At 35.6% G+C, this 24296-nt stretch overlaps 1 protein-coding gene across 2 annotated transcripts in view; it reads left to right on the top strand.

The window, feature by feature from the left end:
* The window catches only part of LOC129253809 (Y+L amino acid transporter 2-like), a 49843-nt gene extending 25547 nt beyond the window's left edge, over nt 1-24296 (top strand). For both annotated transcript variants that reach the window (XM_064095379.1, XM_054892235.2), the window contains exons 2-10: nt 4674-4799; nt 10725-10821; nt 11394-11438; nt 13205-13328; nt 13749-13852; nt 14351-14447; nt 20039-20188; nt 21357-21534; nt 22034-24296. In XM_064095379.1, coding sequence (XP_063951449.1) covers nt 4674-4799; nt 10725-10821; nt 11394-11438; nt 13205-13328; nt 13749-13852; nt 14351-14447; nt 20039-20188; nt 21357-21534; nt 22034-22095 — 983 coding nt within the window. In that variant the 3' untranslated portion in view covers nt 22096-24296. The remainder of the gene's footprint in view (nt 1-4673; nt 4800-10724; nt 10822-11393; nt 11439-13204; nt 13329-13748; nt 13853-14350; nt 14448-20038; nt 20189-21356; nt 21535-22033) is intronic.

Below are 24296 nucleotides of genomic sequence, written 5' to 3'. Positions count from 1 at the left end.
TCTCATTGCGTGTATTGTAAATGAAATGATTACTAAGTGCTTGTCTGTTTCGTCCTACAAAATGGCTCAAATTTAGGTATGTTTGTATGTTTCCCTTTGTTTTTCCCCTCCAAATTTACGCTTAACAGTTATTGCCATACTTGTTATCAAGTTTGCTACATGTAGGTGTTGCCATATCTTGTAAATCTCTGTGGACACGCCTTCATGTTGTCAAGAACCCCAGACTGGATTACAAAATTATGTCGGTCTATGGTATTTGATATGTTGGTAAACATGTCTTTTTCAAAGATGTTCTGATTAAGAGTCTTTAATGCAGCGGACATGAAAATGGATATCAATTCCCCCTTTTGTCGTCAAGAATAGACCTACAGTGTACTTTTATGCCTACAATAAATTGCTCTCACGTTAATTAAGTCAGGCTTATAAGCATGAGTGTTGTACTTGTGCCAAATGTGTTTCACACCAAGCAGAAATTATTACAAGGAGATCGATACAATTTTATTGATTAGTGAAAAATGATAACCCTCAAGTGCTGAACTGTGTACAATTTTTTTTATTAGTATTGTAACTGGCTGTATGGTCCTGAAAGTACTATGCCCCTTTCTTTGATTGAGTAGTTATTTTTTATCAGAGTTATTTAATTACCAAAAAGTTTAGGACCTAAATAATTAAAGAGCTTATATCGAGGCACGGTATATTGAAGAGAAAAACAGTTAACTCATAACCAAATCATAATTTCTAGGAAGATGAAAAGTAAAATGCCACTGTATGATATCGATATTGACTGGTGATCTCGGTTCATATTAAAAAACAAATCAAGACATTCTCAGGGAATATTATTTTGCAAATGTTTATCATATTAATTCAACAACAATCAACGTTCTTTTTTTCCTTGCCACGTTTTACAATATATTTTACAATGTAGTACATAATTATATTCAAAACCATGTAACTTACATCGTATTTGAACAATGCGGAAGTCTGAAGAACATAATTATTTTTGTGAATTAAAACTACCCGCCTTCTCTGATGAAATCCCATCACCAAGTTCATGGGACCGAATACCAGACAGGCCGCTTTCTGCACGCATGAGTTTTGGCAATTGCATCATATTATTTGTAGACGTCTAGACTCGTGCTTACAGGATTTTTTTTCTGAATAGAAGTCATACAATTTTGCAATACCAGCAGAAATCAAAACGACCGAGTTATTCAATCCAAGGTCAAGCTACCATTTTCACAGAATGATATTGGTTTAGAATTTTAGATTATTTGCTACACTAAACATGCTCAAAAAATTATGATCTAGAGAAATTGAATAATTATTGTACCATTTTGAAGGACAATTCTATGTAGATCCTACTTAAAGTAATTATAATTGAGTAAGCTTTTCTGATAAAGTGACTGATGTTTTATTTCATTCAAATTTGACTTGGATTTAAGCTCAAGATTTAATTTTGCTACTGCCAGTCATCCGTGGTCATACAGTCTAGTGAATCAAAGTTATTCCATGAGGAATAGTCTTGGAAAATAAAAAAGAAAAAGGAAAAAGAAAAGGTAGAGATTGAGAGAGAAAAAATGAGAAGTTAGAAGTGAGAGAAGCCGTCATTTAAGCAGAAATTATTGTTTTATTTTTTATCTTTGAACCGAAGCAGCGCGAAAATCTGATCACTTACAATTTATTGGGGGAAAAATTGAGCTTATAAAGAAGCGCCCTGTAAAAGCTGCTGAGAAGTTTAATCAATGGAGAGTGGATAATAAATATATAGAGAAGGGGGGGGGGGGGTAGTACTACTATTCCTTTTTATAGACTCCGGTTACCCACCTACGTACATGTATATGAAAAGCCTGGATCCGCCCCACTGGAATTTAATGATGAATATAAAATTCCTGTATGCAAAGAACAGATACCAAGACTGACAATTGTTTCACATTCAAGGTGACGAAATATGGATGCTTAGTTCTGCTTGTTTGCATGACAATAACCTTGACGTTCAATTTCAATTATGGCGGGAATAACGAAGGTTTTTATACTCCTCATTTTGTAGAGCAGACGATGCGATATGAGCGTGCCTGTTTACATGCAAAGAGACAAAAGGGAAAATGCCAATTAATATTTTTTATTTGATGATGAAAGGCAGAGGCTTCGAGCTGGCATATCACGTGATCATAACCTTGATGTTCAACTACAAAGTATGGCGGGAAATATACAAACTCTTCCACACATTGAGACGAATTGAAATCGTGTTTACTTTTGACGGCGACTATTATTAAGTGAAATAAGTCCACGATGGCGTCCACTATATTTAGGCATACTAATTCTTAACAAAAAAAAATCAGTATGCATTCAAGCTAAGGACCCCTTTTAATAGGATAATAGAGAGATGTAGGCCTATTTGGTACTAGTATTTCTTGAATAAATGTGAAAGCTTTTTTTTTTACCGATGGTGAAAATCGGTTTGGAATTACTGACATACCAGCATCATGGGCGCGTCGTGGTATAGTGGTTCTGACTCTCGCCTTTCAAACAGAGGGTCGTGGGTTCGAATCCTAACCATGGCGTGTTTTCCTTCAGCAAGAAATGTATCCACACTGTGCTGCACTCGACCCAGGTGAGATGCATGGGTACCCGGCAGGATTAATTCCTTGTATGCACTGAGCGCCGGTGATGGTAGCTCGAGCTAAAGCCGGGGTAATAATATCAGCACTTTGTATCCTCAGGCAAAAGGCGCTTTATAAATACAGCTATTATTATTATTATTATTATTATCATAATTGATTTTATGGAATTACTGATATACCAGCATCATAATTCATTCTATGTTTATTTATATTTGATTTCATGGAACATGACAACACAAAGTAATGTACATTTAACATGAAAGACAATCGATGCTTGGGGGTATAGTACTAGAACGTAAAAGAAAAAATCACTTAAAATCGTTATGCTATACCCACATGTCGACTAACCCGTAATTCCTTTACTTTGCAAGTTATATTTTGAATAGGCCTATTAAATTGTTCGTTTTCAAATTCGCGTGAATGGTAATTATTAGTTATTCCTGCAAATATTGATGCAAGAGTTAAATTAAATTTTGAACAATCAGACCGAGGGTGACTTAACCGATTTGTGTTTGTCACACGTGTGTTAGTAGGTTCTTTTGTTCTGCTGATGTTTATTGTAGTATGTCCATGCTGTACTCATAAAATATATAGGCCTATTCAATTATTAGAATATGGCTGCGTATATGTATGAAGTGTTACTATATTCTGTGTAGGACTGTCCATTTACGTGAACGTGTGTGACGAGCTCTGACGCATAATGAGTGTTATCTTGTTATTGAAACACTTCATGTCTAGCGACACTTATCAATCTGTGGCCTTTTTCAAGATATCACCTGTTTTTTTAATTACTTTTACGTGAATATAAAGATCGATACCCATCGCTTGTTGATATATAAATAATAACAATTTGATCAGAGACTAAAAGTGGACACGCCCAAATCACACTCCATCCAAAGGGCTTGTCTCCCAAAGTAGGTAGGATTTAAAGGCGTCTTGTCTCCGGGAAAAAAATCTAGACTTAACTGACATTGAAGTTCACATAAACGGGACAGACGTATCCCCATACTCCGGTACGGGTGTAGGATTGGAGCTGTGATTTTCCTCATTTCTTTCTCTGTCATCTCCATCCGAGGTTTATTTAATTGCATACTAGTATATGTCTAAGTATACTTTCAGTAAAAAGCCCTGGTTTTAATTTCTGAGACACACTTACTCGACTTTAAATCATATTAGGTACCTTAACAAACAAGGAGAAAGAAATAAAAAAGAAGAGAGAAAAAAAAAGAGAGAAATAAATATTTGAATTTTACTTTATCTTTATATATTATATATATATATATATATAATTTTTTTAAAGAAAACAAACTTGAAAGATATTGTAATATTTATGATGGCGAAAATAGTCAAATTGACTGGTTGCCAAATAAAAAGAAGAACCACCCCCCCCCCCCCATGTGGTGAATACGCTCTGCACGGGTTATATGCATAGAGATGTATACTAATAATACATCTCTATGGTTATAACTCTGGAACCCACGATGTGGATGGGACACACCCGGAAATGTTTTCACGCGGGAGACTATCCATGCAAATAAGGCAACTAGTCTCAATAGACAGGAGTTGATAGTACTATGACCCTTATAATAACTTGTCTCTCTACCTGCAAAATGACTCATTTAATCCATTTTACTTTAGTAAAATGAGATATTTACGCTTCGTTTATAGATTCATGTATTAATACTTCAATATTACTGTATTTCAAAAGTTCATTTTCTTACCACCACAATTCATTCATTCGTTAATATTTATTTACGGTCATGCTATTGGTCTATTTCTATTCCATTTTCAAAATAAATGAGGTTTTTCATCACCATGATTAATGTCGTAACTGGAAAACCTTGTCAGGAGGGGCAAACTTTTTTTCACGAGCAACCAATTAAAACGGACTTTGTGTACAGTACAGGTACATTGTACGCTAACGTTGCCCATCCAAATTTTTCAAGTTTTTATTCATTTTTTTTCATTCATTCATAAATATGATTCCTGTAAATCACTGCCTAAGAATTAGTTTGTATTCAATATATTTTTTAAAATATTTTTATCTTACAGCTCTACTTACATTTGTGAATTCCTGGAGCGTTCCTTGGGCTACCAGAGTACAGGATGTCTTCACCGTGGCTAAAATCTTGGCACTTATTGTCATCATTGGCACGGGTCTTGTTTGGATCTGTATGGGTAAGTATACAATCATTGAGCTTTACTATAATAAACTACATTTGTAAGAAACAGATACAAATCATGTCACTGAGGCACCACATGGGATCAGACTTAAGTGAACTGGGCAGTTCATATAAATGAAGTAATAGATTGCAGAAAACGTAAGTGGGACCGTCTGTATAATTTTTTTTCAAACCCGTACAATTTTGTTAAAATTGATAGGGGTTTTCTTTGTCTTTTACAAAAGTGAGTGTACTATTCACAACATCCAACCATTCCCTCGACAATTGCAGCTGAAACGACTTTAAATCGTGTTTCTAGACTTGGCCTTGTACTTTTTTTTGTAAGAACTTGATGTCAGCCAATCAAATGACGCGATTTCACAGTGGTTAATTTTTGGTTATATTGTAGTTTGGTGAAACCGAATTCAGCCGAAAAGAGAATATGCTGTCTCCTCGTTTCTAGGCTAATTTATAATCAACCCACCCCTTCTATATTTGACAATAATACAGGAAACATTCATAAATATTCATTAAACATTTGAAGTAGTCATATTTGCAATCGTTGGATTGGATGTTTGTTCTTCAAATGTTTCGGGTACTGCGTTGCCATTTCGGAGCGAACTACTTAAGTTTTGGCCCAATTGCTCATGAGCCGTGGCACACATACTCGTCTTGGGAGCAGACTACTTCCTCACATTTTACCCAATACTCTTATTAATGAGACTTTGGGGTACGCGCAATGTTCTTGGAATGAGGAGTGCAAGATACTTTATTTGTGTACTGTTGCCATGATAATGGTAATGGTATTTGTTTGATTATTTTTCTTAACGTATGTCGCGTCGTGACCGAGTGGCGTATAATCGTCTTGAGTGATTTTTTTAGTGTTTGACCTAAAAAAAAACAATTGCCCCCCCCCAAAAAAAGAGAGCATGTCCTACCTGTATTCAGTCACATGCGCTTCACATTTCAGTGCCCACGATATCATTTTGTTTGTTAAATTTCGTGAATTGATTGGCTATTGGATACAGTATTAGCATGAATGAAATACTGGGAAGATTAATTTGATAACACAGATGGGAAATTACGTCAGATAAAATAACGTAATCGATGCTTTTATTTATACCAGGAGATAAACGCGCAATTAAATTTTATGCACATTACCAAAGAAACATCGGGCTTCCATATCAAATAACAGTGCTCGTATCAGATTATATAAATTATAAATCATAAGTGAATTCGTACTGTGATGTTGAGTGGATTTAAAGAATAATCTAATCCAAATATGTTAACACATGTCCAATCATATCTGGATGAAACAGAACTAGCCTAGTCACAGTATTACCCACAGAGAGACCTACAGGTACATGATTTGAATAAAGAAAAAAAAATGTCAGCACTTAAAAGGGGCGGTGCCACATGAAAGGGCCCTCTATTTCATTTAGATGTTAAAACTAAAGTAGAAAAGAAAATAAATAATCGGGTACAAATAAAGTAGAGTATAACATTTTTTAAGGGGCCAAGTAACTTTATTAATAAACACTATGATTAAGAAGACATTATTACGTCACATTTCGATCCCCCTCCCGTCAAACACCGCCCCTATGTACAAGTTTATTCTTGTGAAAATGAGTTCGTGTAGGGACATTCAACGCTATGACATGTAAGTTTATGAAGTTTCCATGTCAAACTTAATTGTCAAAATTGTCATTTTAGGGTCCCATGCTCCACATAATTTCATATTTATAACCTGAACTCCCTACAGGCCTGCTTGATTCAAAACATTTCCAGTCATCACATATTCTTTGATTTTTAATATTTTGATGTGTCGCATTAAAGGGGAAGTTCACCCTGAAGAAAACTTTGTTGTAAAAATAGCAGAAAAAATAGTAAAAAATATTGGTGAAGGTTTGATGAAAATCCGTTAAAGAGTAAGAAAGTTATTAGAGTTCAAAGTTTTGGATTTGTGACGTCATAAACGAGCAGCTGCCCCATGTGTTATGTAATATAAAATGCATGAATTTCAAATTTATTATGGTTCCTGATGACTTAATTTTTTTCTATTCATGATCGGGTGTGAAATGATTTGTCTATTGATATACAATAGGTACAGTGAAAACCATTTTCAATTTTCTGAGAAAATGACATTTCATTGATTTTTTACCATTCGCTATGTAGGAATGCTGCTCGCACATGACGTCACAAATCAAATAATTGAAATTCTAATAACTTTTTAATTATTTGATGAATTTTTCTCAAACCTTCGGCAATATTTTTTATTATTTTTTCTGCTATTTTTACAATAAACTTTTTGTCAGGGTGAACTTCCCCTTTAAGGTCAAGTGCACTTTTCTCTTCAGTACATGCCAGCAACCCGTGCAACGCAATGAAGATGACACACTGTCTCAATGTCTTGCAGTTGAAAAATTATAAACCAACCCCTTTAGCATGTTAGCATATGGATAAAGTTACTTTATCAAGTTTGCGATAGTATTATATACAAATTGGTGGTCGAGTTTGATTGTTCTCCAGCTATTCCTGTCCATTGTTTTTACATGATGTTTTTTCACATCGATGGGAAAGTTATGTTTAGTCGAACTCCCAAGGATAACAGGCGCCCTGACCGGGTCTTGGCCCAGGTATAACCTATACAAAACAAAACTATTTTAAACAGCGGGATATCATTACAATGTTAGATTCGGGTTTCTGTATTCTCAATGACAATAGGTTCGATCGGTCTGATTCAGTCACTTTTGATATTTCATCCCGAGAAAAAAGAAAGAAAACGAAATACACTGTAGAGAAAGATGTACATCGTATAGTTTCAGAGTTCTAGAAGTAAATCCATGGTTCAAGTACAGGTATATCCCAGCAAGTAAGACATGGATTATAATGCGATTTGATATAAAAAATCTTATAAAACAAGCATGACAATGAAAATGTCATCGAAATCGAATGTGGATTTAGAGAGTTATTAAGTATTTTCGCTACCCCCCCCCGAAAAAAAGAAGAGAGAACAGGTCTGCCCACCATGTGTGATAATGATAAGTTATGTGATTTAAGCAGTCGATATCAATCATGTCTAGACATTATTTGAATTAAATGTCAACTTTCTTACTTCACAATCACTTTTGCTGTAGTATAGGCCCTGTATTCAGTCAATTTCAGTGTTATGTCGAGTTCCCTTTCAACAATGGCGAATATTTTTAACGAGCAATTATTGAAACATGGTTTGAACTTTTGGTATGACATAGAGGAACTTTTGGTATGACAGAAGGAATCAGTGTCCTACATAATATACATGAGATGGCTGCTGCTGTATTGCCTGAATTTATTATGTTTTCTATTAAAAGGGTGGAAATTATCGCTTTATTTTCTATATAGACTGTCCTTTTCACCTTTGTATTCTTGAATAACCTTTTTACTACCAGGCCTACACTCGAGTCTTTGCTCTAAATGAATATAACGGTAATCATAGAAAAAGTCGCGTTGTTTTAGGTTTCCTATTTGGCTTATCTTGAAGACGATTGCTACCATATCGGATATGTGGAGTCGTTAGGAGAGTGATTACACTGGTTCAGAAAAAAATGATAATGTGATTTCTTTTTTTAATCACATGACGACACGTCCAATCGTGAAAATATTCCAGTTCACCAGTTTACCTTGTCAAAAGGTTCTTCGTGCATTACGGTAACATCAAGGGGCTGTTGAAAAAAGGAGTATGGTATGTAGGTTCGTTTCTTAAGAATTTCTGACCCCCTGCCCCCACCAAAAAAAAATCCACCGCTCCACCCGATAAAGACGCAATTTCCTACAACAAATATCACATATAAACATGCCAAACAATGAAAATGAATATTTACGGTTATAATCCTTAAAAAAACACGATATTCCCCACCCCCCCAAAAAAAATCTAGCTTAAAGTTATCACTTCAAACGGGGTAGACGAATTTGATTTTTCTTATCAAGAGAAGGGCGGCATGTGCCCTCGAACAAACATCACATCCAGCCAAAGCTGCATACGACTGTATACATTTTTACTGCTATGCCTGGCAAGTCTCAATTGCTTATACATTTCGCATGACAACTGGTTCCCCCGATACAAACGTAACGCAAACGCGCTATGTTAGCCAAACTCGAGCTGTTCGTGACAGCCTGCAAGACATGGCAGCGAGCTTATGCAGAATCGACCCAAATGTATGGGGATCTATATTTTACATACTCATGATTGCAAGACTTTGCATCAAATATGAAAAATAACTTGTTTTAATATGAATCTGGTTTGACTACACGATATGCGTAGATTGGGAGTGGCTCCCATGAAGGGGTTTGTGATCTAGCCAAGGATAGGGTAGATAGTCACAAGATGTCATGATCATTGGATACTCGGACATGGAGAGCAAGACGATACCAACACAGGTTATCTTTATCTGTGCTCAAATGCCTCACCTTTCATCTATTTATTGTTTTGTATTTTGTTTGGCGTTGAGGGAATCATGACGTCGACACGTTCTAGTAGGATCCATGTGTATACTATTGTACATTTTCGAGATTCATGCAGGTTGTGCTGCATAATTATTTTTGTCAATCCAATCTTCATGAATATTCTTTTTTTTATGACGGATAATTGAATGAGTTTAGCCTTAGGTGTGGATTTATATGACTGAAATTGAATGGACGTTAGCGATCCATGTCATATTGTTGAAAACACTGGCGTACCGGGGGCCACCCCCCCAGGGGGGTGTATAAGGCCGTAGCGCCCCCCAAAAAAGTTTAACGGCCAAGAAAAAAAAACAAAAGGAAAAGGACAGAGTGAACTGTTATTATATAAAAATCTATCCCAATATATTTTGCTCGCTGATATAGTTTTAGAGATGTTGCTTCATCCGCCATATCTGGCCCTCTTATTATTTTTTTTCTTCTGATTACCCACTTGTAAACTCGAAATCTAGAATAATAGAACCACGTACTTCCAGGGATTAAATAGCGATTGTGCTTTTTTTTTAAACAGCGCTCTCGGCCTAGGTGACATTCTTTTGATTTTGTGTGTGTCTGGTCTGAATAAATAAAGTTCGACGCTGCAAAATCGCCTTTTACTTAATTTCGGTAGCATCATTTAAAATTGAAATATGTTTTATTTCGCGTCAACATGTTTTTGAAAATCAATTTTGAGCTGTGATGATTTGCTAATGCCTTCAGCAATTCGCTTTCATATCCGTTTTGTTATTTTTTTTAAATCTTGGATTCTCTCTTTAAATTGGGTTTCAGCCAATGAAGTAATGGTGAACTCCATTTTCTAGACATCTGTTCATCAGCTTATATTTTGGCTTGGAATGTAACTTGTCGTGTCAGACAGGGTGCCCCGTCGTTTTTCCTACCTAGTCTTAATCAAACAGTCGTTTCATTCATTTTTTTTTAGCTCTCTGTGGAATTGTTGATTTCATTACATTTCTTTGATGACCGCAGCTTCTTATCTTTATGATTGAGCTTGTATTTATGATTAATGATTATGTCATCCATGTAATTATTTCGCACGATAATAAAGAATAGCTTATGACTTTTTTGGCTGCTATGCTTCAAGCATATATTTGCTTATATATAGTTTGCCTCTGCATTTTACTTATTATATATATTTTTCATATATTTTATTTATGTCTTTCTCCAGTCACTACATATAAGATTGTCACTTGGTTATGTACTTTATGCTATATTATGATTATGTCTCAAGCATTGTAAATTTGTTTTGTATATATTCCAATAAATGCAGAAAATCCTGCAAAAAACAACTGAAGCGGGATAAACATCCAGCACATAACTTGTGTGTAGAATGAATGGATTAAGACGGAAATAAAATGATAATGAATATACTTTCAAGTGCTCGAGATCCTTACCCATTTAATATGTAATGATTGAAAACAATGTTATTTGATTTTAATTTTTCCAGGAAACACCGAGAATTTCCAGCAACCTTTCGAAGGAAGTAAGAATGGCGAGAGCATTGCCCTGGCATTCTACAGTGGTCTATTCGCTTATGCTGCTTGGTAAGTATTCCAAGATAATTTTTTAAAGTATGATGGTTGAAGCCAGTTTATTTTATTCATCACCGTCATTAAAATATCCTGTGTTTGGTCTTAAGATCATGTGATGGTATCAAATGACCATGTATTGTCAGATGGAAACGAAGTGATATTATTTTATTGACATTCGATCAGGATTTTAACGTCAAAACAAAATGAGATATTAATGACGCGCATAAAAACGCACAAATAAAAACTTGTTGCTGAATTGCAGCCTTTTTTTTGTGGGGGGATTCAAAATTTTATACTCTTTAAAATCGACTAATGCGACGGCACTATTCGTCGCCAGATCATCCCTTTACAATAGGCTATAATTATGATGTGCTCATTATTCCGTAAAACTATTTAATATCAGCTCTTTAGGCGATACATATCTTTTTCTTCTCCATTTGTAAATTAAAATACTTAAAAACATGTTAAAAGGAATTATCATGAAATGAAATCAAAATATGGAATATTCCTTCCGTGTTCCATCAGATGGAGATGATATTTATAATTGAGTGTGTAACTGTATCCTCTTTCTTCTCTCTCTCCAGGAATTACTTGAACTATTTGACGGAGGAAATCAAAGAACCAACAAAGTAATTGTGTTTTTTTTTCTGAAACTTTTATATGAATAGGGTTGGGATTGGAACAATAAATTTGTATGAATGATCAATAGTTTGTTTGATGCTATGTTTGTGTGTATTGGGTGTAAAAACAGAAAAATAAAATGCGAATATGTGATCTATCCTGTGAATTTATGCCAGATACATGTATGTCAAGTTTTGATGATACTTGTACAAATTTTCTGTGCAGGTGTGGTAATTTGTGGAGATTTTCGTCACGACCTGGGGGGGGGGGGGTACAAGACAGTCCTCAAGCACATTGACTGCTGTGTAGTGTCTGGGAGCGGAATTGCTGGGCGGATTGCGATTTTTTTAACGATGTTTGCTGGTAGCCATACCTCTCATCCACCCCTCCCCCCCCCAAAAAAAAAAAAAAAAAACGAAACGTAAAATTAAAAAATATATATCTTGCAGTGTGAACGACAACCTATGAACTTTTACGCCAAACTTTTTTTGGGAAACAAAATTGTTGGCTGTTCCAAATTTTATTGTGTAACCCTATTGTCTTGGTTTGTCGCAAAGAAACATACACTTCTACACGATTTAGATGCGTGTACTACATCTCACCATGATGAATTGTATCATATAGAAGTACACTTAATTTGGAAAGCTCTTATCATAAATTACATGGTATTTTATTGAGAATTCTGCTTATTCATACTCAAGTTCAGGATTTAAATACCGATAGCCTTTAAAAAGATTTATAACAAATATATATTATGGATTGTGCCACCTTCACCTGTGTTTATGAGGGTATGTATGGTTAAATATATTTATCAAACTCCACAGCGAAAACACTAAATTACCGGTATGCCGTAATAACACTGCAAGTACCCCAACAAAAAAAGAAAAAGGAAGAACAAAGGCGACCGAAATTTGATTGGAATGCCCTGTCACAAAACGGAAAAAAATATTTATTATCATGAATGTGATAACAGTGCAAGTACCCCCAACAAGAAAAAGGAAGAACAAAGGCGACCGAAATTTGATTTGTATGCCCTGTCACAAAACGGAAAAAATGTTTTTTTTTTATTTGATATATTCTGTTCTATGTAATAATGCTGCAGAACTGAAGGGGGCATCTTTACATATTTTTTTTATTTTTTGTTAAGAAGTTTTGTTTGTTTACAGTGCTCCATTAATATCGGAGTCGCGAGTAGACCGTCATTGTTTAAATATTAATTATTACACACTCTAATTTCAGCGTCACTTTTAATAACCCCCTCTTGCGTAAAATGCATGGAAATATATCACACCGTCCACCCCGTATATAGCTCTTTCACCATGAGCCTCGATCGACATAGAGGAAGTGTGCTATTGTATACGAATTCCATTCTTGTGTAGGTTCCATTTTTAAACATTACACAGTGCTAATGTTGCCAGGTCACATAACAGCATGCGACTGGTCCTAGTGGATGTTTCATAAAGCTGCTTGTAAGTTAGTTTGACTTTAAGAACGACTGGTAAACCTTTCCTACGCTCTGAATAATCACCAATGAACATTAAATGGTGAATATCATTTACCACAATAAAGGATCCCCAGTCGTTTTTTAAGTCGCTCTTAAATTACGAAGAGCTTTATGAAATGGCCCCCCCCTGGCATATGCGTCATAATTGATTCACATTTGTACAATATTTCACAAGACCCCCATCAACTCGAATAAGTAAATCGTTATTTATGAAATTGTGCTTAAAGTATTTCTACATTTATTTGGTTCTTTTGATCGTTTTTAATTCAGAAATCTTCCACGTGGAATAATGATTTCTTTACCGATGGTCACCGTGATTTATGTATTGGCAAACGTCGCCTACTTCGCTGTTTTATCTCCAGAGGAATTGCGAGCATCAAACGCTGTTGCAGTGGTATGATTTTAGTTTTTATTATCTTTTTATATTGTATGTCTGATGTCATCCGGATTCTTTTAATCTCTTCAATTTTTTTTTTTTTTAAACATTCGGATACGCAGTGCACAGTACTATTGGTAGGGCAATTGCGAATGTTTAAGTTTATGTTATTTTCTTTCCTCTTCGATTAAAAGAATGTAATAAATAGGGCTTACATCGTTTTTCATGCGTCTATATTTGCTCCACAAAACTCAAAGAAGTACTTCATATAGCCTACTTTCAGCATCAGATTCAAAGAAGGAAATGGATACATAATTTCCCACTTTATATTCGTTCTCCAAATCGCGAAGTAATTTGTATATTTATCACTAATTATTATTATTTTGGCAGGTGAAAATGTGTTAAGTTTTTCTTATTGAATTTCGATATCATTTGCAGACGTTTGGTCAGAAGGTGTTTGGTCGAATGGCTTGGATAATGCCAGTCTCTGTTGCCATGTCAACGTTTGGTGGTGTCAATGGTGGTTTCCTATCGTTGTCTCGGTAAGTTATCTATCATTATGCCGCAGTTACACCTGCTAAATCGATTGCGTTTTTCAAATTCGTTTCGGAATCGGGTTTGTTCAGATGTTACTGTCCAGGGGAGCGTTTCATGAAAGGACTTGTCGGACGTTTTATCCGACAAGTCCCATTTTATCCGACAGTTACCATAGTAACAGTACCTCTCAGCCAATCAAAATCAGAGAAAGATGTCAGATCTGACAACTTGTCGGATGAAAATGTTGATGAAACACTCCCCAGATTTAACCGTTTAATTTGTTACACTTGTTATATTTGTGGCGTTATTCAGTGATTTCAGTAAGCTTTATTTATGGGTGGGGAAGTTTTCAAGTTCAACTTATATAAAAGGCTTTAAGTGGTGTAGCGTTATCTCTTTCTTGCTTGATATTATAGGGCAGAATATGCTGTCTTGATTGAAAAAAAAAAAAAAACGATTTCATGTTTATAAATCCTGACTGACTTTTTTCTTTGTCTATATAGGTTGTTTTTCGTTGGTGCTCGTGAAGGTCAACTTCCTGAATGGTTAGCGATGATTCAAGTTAGCCGGAAAACTCCAATGCCTTCACTTGTATTCACGGTAAATATCTTTGTTTTTTTGTTCTTTAAAGACTCTTTCGTTCAGAGCCATAAGTATTGCAATTACTCAAAGACTGATTAAAAAAAATGCAGATTCACGTTGCGTGAGTGGATTATTTTGCCCGCTTTGGAATAAAATTTTGAAGTGGAACGGATGTTGAGGGGCCGTTCCACTATCATAATCTGAAACTTCGATTCATCCCGATCATAACATCGGCAGAGGGCGGGATAGGAATCTGTTGAATTCGGAAGCAGTGTAGCAACAACGTTATGGGGACGGGGGAAAGCGGGCATTTATGCAGATCGGCGTGACCGACGTGAAATTTTGAATATGCTCATTATTTCAGTCCGTTCTTCCTGATCAGAAAACGCCTATTTTTTTAAATCATGGATAGAGTAGAAAGAGCGCAAACGGCACGGCGCTAAGTCTAGGATGAGCGCAATATGTCTTTCTAGACGTACTATTAGCGGCACTTGGACTTAAAGGTATTGTTTAACTTTGTGAGCAGCCGATTTCAAAAATTCTCAAACCAAGATGAAACATGTGTACAAGTGCATGTATTAGAACTAATTAACCCTGAAAACAACCATTGTTGAGAATGAAAAGCTAAAACTACAAGGCAAACCCCGATTTTGTAAATAGGTGTCTTATAGACGCCTAAATAGTACACATAAGTGTATGGGATGAAATTATGATGGTGTTTTCGGTCACTTTATATTTCAATTTTTGAAGCACTAAATAATTATTTTCAAACGCAATTTTTTTCTGGGCTTCATTTTTGTAACATATCACACACACAGGTGACAAGTGTGACCTTCTAGCTCAGATTTTTTAAAAGTCAAACCAATGTTAACCAATCACTTTAATTAAGCCCCCGCTCAACTTGAAAATTGTTGTTCCTGATAAGACCCCGGTCCTGCCCGCACTGTGGTTGTGCCAAATCGTAGGAAGATCAGTATGGCCCAATTACTTTTATGTCCTCATGCCGTTGTTAGTACGTCTAGAAAAAAACTTGATAGCGATCATCCTACGACTGCTCGCCATGCCGTTTACGCTCTTCCTGCTTAACCCAAGATTTGACTTGGTTTTAAAAAAACATTATTTCACTCATCCCCACAATGTCGCTTATAATTACGTGCTCCCATTTCTTTACGTTCTCGCATCGTTACCGCAATGCTCACGAAGCGAACTGTCCTGTTTGGGTTAGTGGTAGTGGAAGAAATGTATTTCCTCCGATCCTGCCCGACCCGTTGCCATATATTAAATCATGGACTTTTCATAGCCATGAAAAGTCGGGTGATTCCGGATGATCGTAGTACAGTCTTTCCAGATGTACTACCAGCGTCATCATGACGCGTAACGTTTGTGAGACAAATTTATTCCACCGAACTATCTATTAATATAAAGTGCGATACCATTATCTTTGATATGAACATACATCAAATTGTTTTTTTTTCTGTCCAGAAAGTCAGCTATATATTGCCCATAATTTATTGGAAACAGTGAATATGTTATTTGATCCATTAATTTCATGCCTGTATGCCTATAATCGTTTCTTTACGATGTGATTTATTTTCATAAAAATGAAGATGATCAGTATTTCTGCCCTCGCCGTCGATCCTGCGTAGGTGGTGGGTGTGAGGGGGTTTATATTAGAGCGCCAGCTGTCGTGTCATTTCATTGCTTTACGATCAATTTAAACGATACTTGATATTGTGCAATGTGGAAGCGTTCGGTATGTTTAATCATAGAGATATTACAGTAATAGCTCTATGGTTTAATATAACTCACATTTCGATTCACGAAATATATGTAGTGTAAAGCCTAGTCTTTTGTTTTGACGAAATAACGAATGTTTGGAGTGTGAGAAATGCTGATATACATGTAGGTCTATGTACACAAGTGTTAGTTCGCAGTGATTAATTTGTCATTGACTTTGAGGTGTATTTGTATCTCAAAATTATTATTTCACCTGTCTTTAAATTCTTCGATTGTTTCAACATATAAGTTAGATGCCGTTCCCTTGATAAAGCAGCTAGATGTACACAACTTTAAAATTTGAATTCTTGATAATTTTGTTGATTATTATTTTTTTTTTGGCCCATGATATATAATGGTTCCAGGTTCACAGTCCCTTTCGATTCTTGATTAATCCAAAGTGATATCTTCGGCTATGAACTGAACTCCTCTCAAAACTTAATTTACGATATTTTCTTTTTATGCTAATCGGTGTCGTTAAGTAGCGCTCTGAATTCTCTAGTTGGATTGGATATTGATTATTGCATTTCAACTTGAAATGCAATCATGTTCATGATTGCTGAAGACGATTTAACCCGCATATTGGGACAGGGGATATCAAGGAATGAAAATGTTTTTGCAATACACCTTGTAGAAGGAATTATACATTGATCTGACAGGACCTAAAGGGCTTGTGTGTTTTTAATCCCCCTGTAAATTGTTTATTTTAGCTGATGCGGACGTCAGTACATTGATCGCAGTTTGCGTAGTAAGGGCGATCATCGCTGCCTCAGCACGATCTGTTTCCGAAGATAACTCGGAATCATCGATTGTGTTATTTTACCAAAACTTAAAAGACGCGCGATGAATAAATATCACGGACGAACATGGTCGCTGCAATGAATTTGACCGGGTTTTCGTGGGAATGCCGGGGGGAGAAAATGCTGGCGATCAGACGAGTCTCGTGCGACCAACGCTCTTTAAGGTTTCACCCTCTCCTTTATTATGACATCCACGGATTTAATTCCCGCTTCTAGTATTACGCGATGCCCTTAACTAATATCATTAAAGATTTGTGTTTACAACAAATACCCCTCAGTCTGTCAGAGATTGATTGGGGTGAAGTTGCTTGCTCGGTAAAATCATTTGACACGTTCGCTTTCAGGAAGATTATTTGCGCTGTCTGATAAAAGGTCGCACAGGTCAGCCACCTTGTCAAGTCGGGGGGGGGGGGGGGGGGGGGACAATTAATGTCTTCTCAAAGACTTGAAAAACATTGCTTATACCCATTATTGAAATTTAATTTCATGTTTTTAGAATATATTTCAATTCACTTTAATTTACATATTCATATTTTATTCAAAAGAAAAAAAAATTGTTCTGATTCTGTAAAAGTTAGATTGATTAAAAAAAAAAATAATAAGTGTGAAAGTTAATTGGGCTAGAGAATGGAACCAAAGCAATATTCGCAAAAATTGTGTGGATATCATGAATATATTAAAGTTGAAGTTACACTGTCAATGACTACAAATGTTTTCATTATTCGTTTGCTTTTCAATTGGATATTTGGATGAATTTGATTAGAAAAAAAATCTTTTGATTCACTAGATTTCTAGAAAAAACAATCAAATTTGATGGTGAAAGTGCGATTATTGCATTGGTTGAGAAGTATTGGAGCTGAGCACAGAATTATGAAAATTACTTAGATTTTCTGGAAAATTATTTGTTAGTAATTTATTTGTCTCGCCTTCATAGCAGAGCGAAACTAAAGGCGCGACTTTTAAGACGGCAGTGGCGCCATCTTCTTAACCAAGTTTAAGTTTTTGAAATGTCATAAATTAGAAAGAATATGGACCTATGAAACCATAAGGTTTAACAAGTATCACTGATCACCTTGCATGAGTTTCAGTCACATGACCACGGTCAAAGGTCATTTAGGGTCAATGAAGTTTGACCTTGTTGGGTATATCAACATTGAAATCTCAAGGTTGATTTTTATTTTTTCATCTTGCCCTTCTGCAGTCCTTGTAAACGGGATAACTTTAGTTTGACTTAACCTAGGCTCATATAATATTGTGTGAATCATACTAACATGAATTCCAGGAAGCCGATTGATTTTGAGGTCAAAGGTCAAGGTCACAATGACATGTTTAAATCAATACCCTTCTGCAGTCCTTGTAAACGCGATGACTTCAGTTTAACTTAATCTAGGCTCATATAATTTGATGTGTATGATACAAGCACGGATCCCAGGAAGCCTATTGATTTTTAGGTCAAAGGTCAAGGTCACACTACCATGTTTTCATCTTACCCTTCTGCAGTCTTTGTAAACGCGATAACTTCAGTTTAAGTTAACCTAGGCTCATATGATTTGGTGTGTATGATACTAACATGAATTCCAGGAAGCCGATTGATTTTGAGGTCAAAGGTCAAGGTCACAATGACATGTTTAAATCAATACCCTTCTACAGTCCTTGTAAACGCGATGACTTTAGTTTAACTTAATTTAGACTCATATAATTTGGTGTGTATGATACTAACATGGATCCCAGGAAGCCTACTGATTTTAAGGTCAAAGGTCAAGTTCACAGTGACATATTTTTATCTTACCCTTCTGCAGTCTTTGTAAACGCGATAACTTCAGTTTAAAGGGGAATCCAACCTTGGCCATTAGATGTTGTGTTGGGAAGAAGAAAAATAAATTAAACAGAGTGGTGAAAGTTTGAAAGAAATCGGACAAGCAATAAGAAAGTTATAGCTGCTTTAAAATTTAGATCACTAATACTATGTAGATTTCAAATTGGCAACTGGGTAAGTAAATCATGACAAGGGGCAAGGAGAACTTTCCCATAGGCCATGTACTTTATTATCAGGGATTTGTGGTTTTCTCCTAAGTACCCATTCCCCTGGGGCAGTAATCTAAATATAACCCAGGTAGTATATTGTTTTATGCCCTCATGAAAGAAAATATAATTTGAAATAAAACTTTTGGAAAAAATTACATTTTAGCCATAATATGTATTGGAGTACATGGAAGAGTGGTCCTTGCCTTACATCACTATGACATCCCATATGTGGCCAATTTGAAGTCTCCATGGGTATAGTGATTACCAATATTTACAACTTTTAAAAATTCAATACTTTCTTGTTGTTTGTCCAATATTGTTCAAACTTTCACCTATCAACTTGTCTGATTTTTCTTTTTCTTATAAAAACAAGTTTTTATTTGGGTTGGATTCCCCTTTAAGTTAACCTAGGTTCATATGATTTGGTGTGTATGATACTAGCATAGATCTCAGCAATTCTATTGATTTTGATGAGGTCAGAAGATCAAAGGTGAAGTCGCCACCTTCCACTTTTCTTGCTTGACCAATAACTCCATTTTCCACGTCACAGGCGGGCGAATTACATGCTCGCCTTAGCAACACTCTTGTTTGAAATGTTAGCATATTTTTGAAAGGAAATGGATGTCTTGCATGAAACTTGGAAATAAAGGTAATCAATTATCAAGTATCACCAATCATTTTGCACAAGTTTCAGATCAAGGTCAAAGGTCATTTAGGGTCAATGAACTTTATCATCAAATGAATGGCTGCTGCTATATTATGAGTCGCTAAATGTAGTTGAGATTGCCAGAGGTGTTCCACTTGTATTGCATTGTCTGATATTTCTCTAAGCTTAAAGAAATGCATAGATATATCATTTTCTGTTTTATTACCAGAGGCAGAGCCTTTCCTTTTATTCAGCTTACAAATGAAAATGCTAGATTGATATGATGTGAGTTGATTTATTTTTTTAGTTTATATTAACTTATCACCATTATTTTTTTTTCTCTCTCTCTCTTACTTGACTAGTGTCTTATGTCTATCCTGTATGTATTTGTGCCTTCCATCGATTCGCTAATCAACTACTTTAGTTTTATGACCTGGTTATCAATTGGAGCTGCTGTAGCAGGTCTCATCTATCTCCGGATTACACAACCTAATCTAGAAAGGCCTATAAAGGTATGTTGTTTGATGGGTAATGGTAATATTAATATTAAGTATAATGATAATGCCAATGATATTGATAATCCAGATAGGCACAGTGCTTTCAAATTATAACAACATGTTCATCAGATTTAATCAGTTTGCCTTCATACATTATGTAGATCAATAAGCACAATACAATAACAGCATGAAAATGAAAGGGAAATTAAAAAAAAAATGAACAGCAGTGGTGGAATTAAAAGTAAACAAAAAAATATTTCTGTATTTGTTCATAGACATGGTAATATTGTAATTGTAATAGCATAGAGCTATCTCTTAATAGCTCCATGGTAATAGCAAGTAACCTTGTTTTCAGCAACTGAGTTATGTACTTGGAAATAATTCCTGGGGGGTGTTTCACAAAGATTTAAATTGCGTGCATTATAAAAGGCATGACCGAATTGGTCAGATCATGCCAAGAGTATGTGCACTACTGCGTATTGATCAATAAGATTGCGCGTTGCACATCTCGCATACACGTAGGCATTCAAGTGCTACTTTAAGTCATACTTAGATCTTTGTGAAACACCCCCCCTGGAGAGCTTTCAGGAGGAAGTGATTTGTTGGTGGTTTGTAATGACAAATTTGATTTCAGCCAATAAAATGCAAAGAGATTAAAAGTGTGCACCAGTTGTTGAGAGCTCACTGACATGTTTCTCCTCAAAGTGATCCCTTTGGCACTATCATGAAGGTTATCTTTTACCAAGGTCGTCATCTGTTTATTATGCATTGTCACTCACTGGCATATTCTTTGAAATCTTTGGTATTTTATTGGCTCGGAAACAAAGTGACTTACATTGATAAACTCCATCAAGATGGTCCTGAAACCCATAGCATAGATATTCATTATATGGCTGATATTTACAAGTAATTGCATGTGTAATACCATTTGTAATCAATTATACAAACTACAAATCAACTGTATTATCAATTTATATGTTTTTGTGTTAAGGGGTCCCAATTGTAAGGAATGGAACCATCTTGTACCTGTGTCAGAATAAGTTGGGGGAAAAATGCAATTAATCACATATTTGAGACTTTTTTTGTTTGATTTCATTTAGTTGTATATCCCTAATATATAAATGTTGGAATCCTGTTCAGTCTCTTTATTTTGATCTATTTTCTTTCTTTCTTTTTTTTTCAGTTTAATATCCTGCTCCCAATCACGTTTGTGTTAGCGTGTATCTTCTTGGTTGTCATGGGAACAGTGGCAGCACCTATGGACACCCTGATTGGTATTGCAATCACCCTGACGGGTTTCCCAGTTTATTTCCTGTGCATTTGGTACAAGAAGAAACCAGCCTTCATCATGAAGATTAATCGTAAGTATATTGGGCAAATATTGCTCTAGTGCATTCTCAGAAATAACCCATTCAGCAAACCCAATTTGCCACTGTAAATCCTTTATAAAAAAAACAATTCCCCTCGCTTTTGCAATAAAAACTATTCCAGAAATCATGTTCTGTGAGTGACAAAAGTGTAACTTGCCTTTAGACTAGACTCCAGTGGCCCTTTGCATAAACCTAACCATAGTAACTTTTGCTATTAACTCTCATGGAGGACTGACATTTGATTGGTTGTTGAGCATCATGCTGTACTCAACAGCCAATCAAAATTCAGTATTCTATGAAGAGATACTTCTAATCATATAATTAAAGTCAACTAGAGCAGGTATAGAAGAGACTCCTGCAGAAATATGAAAGGTCTTTTTTAGTTTTATTTAACTGTGTAATTTGATTTATTTTCCCCATAGTTCTTAGTTTTGCCCATTTGATGGTTTAGCAATGTATTGATGTGAATTTTTTTTTCTTACTTTTGCAGAGAATATCACTCATCTTGTGCAGAAGATGTTTGTAGTTGTCAGTGAGGAGAAAGAAGCATGAGGTTTTGTTCCCCCGTAGTAACTTCATCATCAAATCTTAGTTTACCAAAGAGTCTGTAGTGCCCTGGCATTGGTTTCATCCAACTCATTTCATCATAAAGGAAAGGAATTGGAATGATGACATCATAGAACTACATGTAGTTCGAGGTTAAGTTAAACTCATTCGATGCCATTTTTCCGTTCACATCGAGATGTGTTCACCATTGTCTTTGCAAGGGCAATCCGGGAAAGATCAAGGAAACTCTGTAACCACCAAAAGGCTTGTTCATCCTGTGCTGTTCCCGGTGGGAGGTGTCCACTGATTCCGTCATAAGGGCACCTTGCCTTGCGAGGGAAATCAAGATAGTCAAAAGGTCCTAACCAACGCAAAGTCTCAAATCATCCTGTGCCAATCATCAATTCCGATCAGGACATGTTCACTAATTTCTTCACAAGGACAACTAGTGAGGGCAATCCTGGAAAGAGTCGACAGGCCCTAATCAATGTGAAGTGTCAATTATCCTGTGCCATGTTCACCAATTTTTTCGCAAAGTCAAATTGTGGTTTTCCAATTGCACCATGATCAGGGAACTTTGGCTTTCTTGTAATGGTTTTCTCATACCTAATGAAGCCAGATCCAATTCATGTTACCACAAAAGTTGTGCAATTTTACATTGATTTGATTTATTGATCATTTCCAGTTAAATTGTACCAAATAAACATTGTATTAAGAACCCATGATTGCCTATAATTGGGTGAACAGTCAGGATAGAGTTTCTTTGACATTCAAACCTAGGATTTGGATCGTCAAACTCCTTGCTTTCACAACAACAAGCTCAAAATGTATAAAATGTCATGTGTGGTCATGCTGCAGTTTATATTTTTATTAGAAAGCTGAATGACACACGTAAATATTCTGGGATAATATTTACATGTGTAGGATCATTGTTTATGATGAACTGAATTGTCAATAATTAGCACACTCACACCAAAAAAATAACAAAAGGCGGTGCCGCACCAGCCCAAGTTTGCTCAACCTTGAGATTTTAGCCCGATAAGCCCTCTTCGTGATTAATCTTGAGATTCCAGAAACCAGCGCAAGAAGAGCAATTCGTGCTCGAGCAAGGCATCGATGCATTATGGTGTGACGCCGTGAATAAATAATCCAGAGTGCATCTGCAAATTAGCATGGAAATTCATAAAAAGTGTGCTATTTTGCAAATAATCCTAAATTGACTTGGGGTTGCAATTTTGAGATTAATCCAGCGAACTATCCTGATAATTGCGTCTCCATTACAAATAATCTCGAAATTGTTCACATCGTGATAATTTGCTGGATCAGAAATAGCGCGCTAATTTGAAAACTCAGGCTGGTGCAGACGGCCCTAATGTTGCCTCTTCTAGACAGCACCTATCCCCACCCCCTCCTTCCCCCAACAAATTATAAAAATTATTTAAAAAACAACTTAAAAAAAAAAGAAGAAAACAGAGGAGTAAGAAAGTGGCATAGTGGCAATATTTCAGTGGGAAAACGAATACAACGATAACCTGCAAAATCTGTCAACTTTCGGAAGAAATAAATGGAAAACAATTGGCTATTTTTATATTTCACAGCAACAGAAATATCAACTTTGCTGTGAATGATATTAGACATATCATACATCCATTTTTTTTCAGGGATGAAAAATAAAAGGAAAAAAAATGCTTCTAGAATTATTATGCTAGCTACTTGCTGTGTTGTCTGTTGAGCAATGCCTAACTATGTATATATGTATTATGTAGTTTACATTGATAAAATATTTCTTGCTTATACAAAAAAATGTATCTTTATTCACATCATACACAGAGAGACTTGAAGACTTGTTTTGAAATGGTGATATTTCATTTTTATTTCAAGTTATTCACTAGTCTTCCAAAAACTTTGCAAGAAAAAAAAATGACTGAGATAATTTGTACTTTAAATTTTGATTTCAAGCTAAAAATTTGATATAAATGTTACATTGTAAATATCAGATGATAGTACCATCTGTGTGTAATATGCGATTCTATCATTCCAATTTATTTATTCTGCTGATGTAAATAAATTATTAGTTTAAAGATTTTCTGCTGCCTAATAGAGATGAGAAAATATTCCTTGGTCATTTTTCTGGTCTAGCTAATAAAATGATTGCTCTTTAATGTTGGAGAAGGAGCTATTTATAGGGAGACTGGGATAGATTTTTT

The sequence above is a fragment of the Lytechinus pictus genome, chromosome 2 (assembly GCF_037042905.1).
Source record: "Lytechinus pictus isolate F3 Inbred chromosome 2, Lp3.0, whole genome shotgun sequence".
Lineage (NCBI taxonomy): Eukaryota > Metazoa > Echinodermata > Echinoidea > Temnopleuroida > Toxopneustidae > Lytechinus > Lytechinus pictus.
Note: the sequence above shows the minus strand (reverse complement) of the source record. Positions and strands in the feature narration are given on the sequence as shown.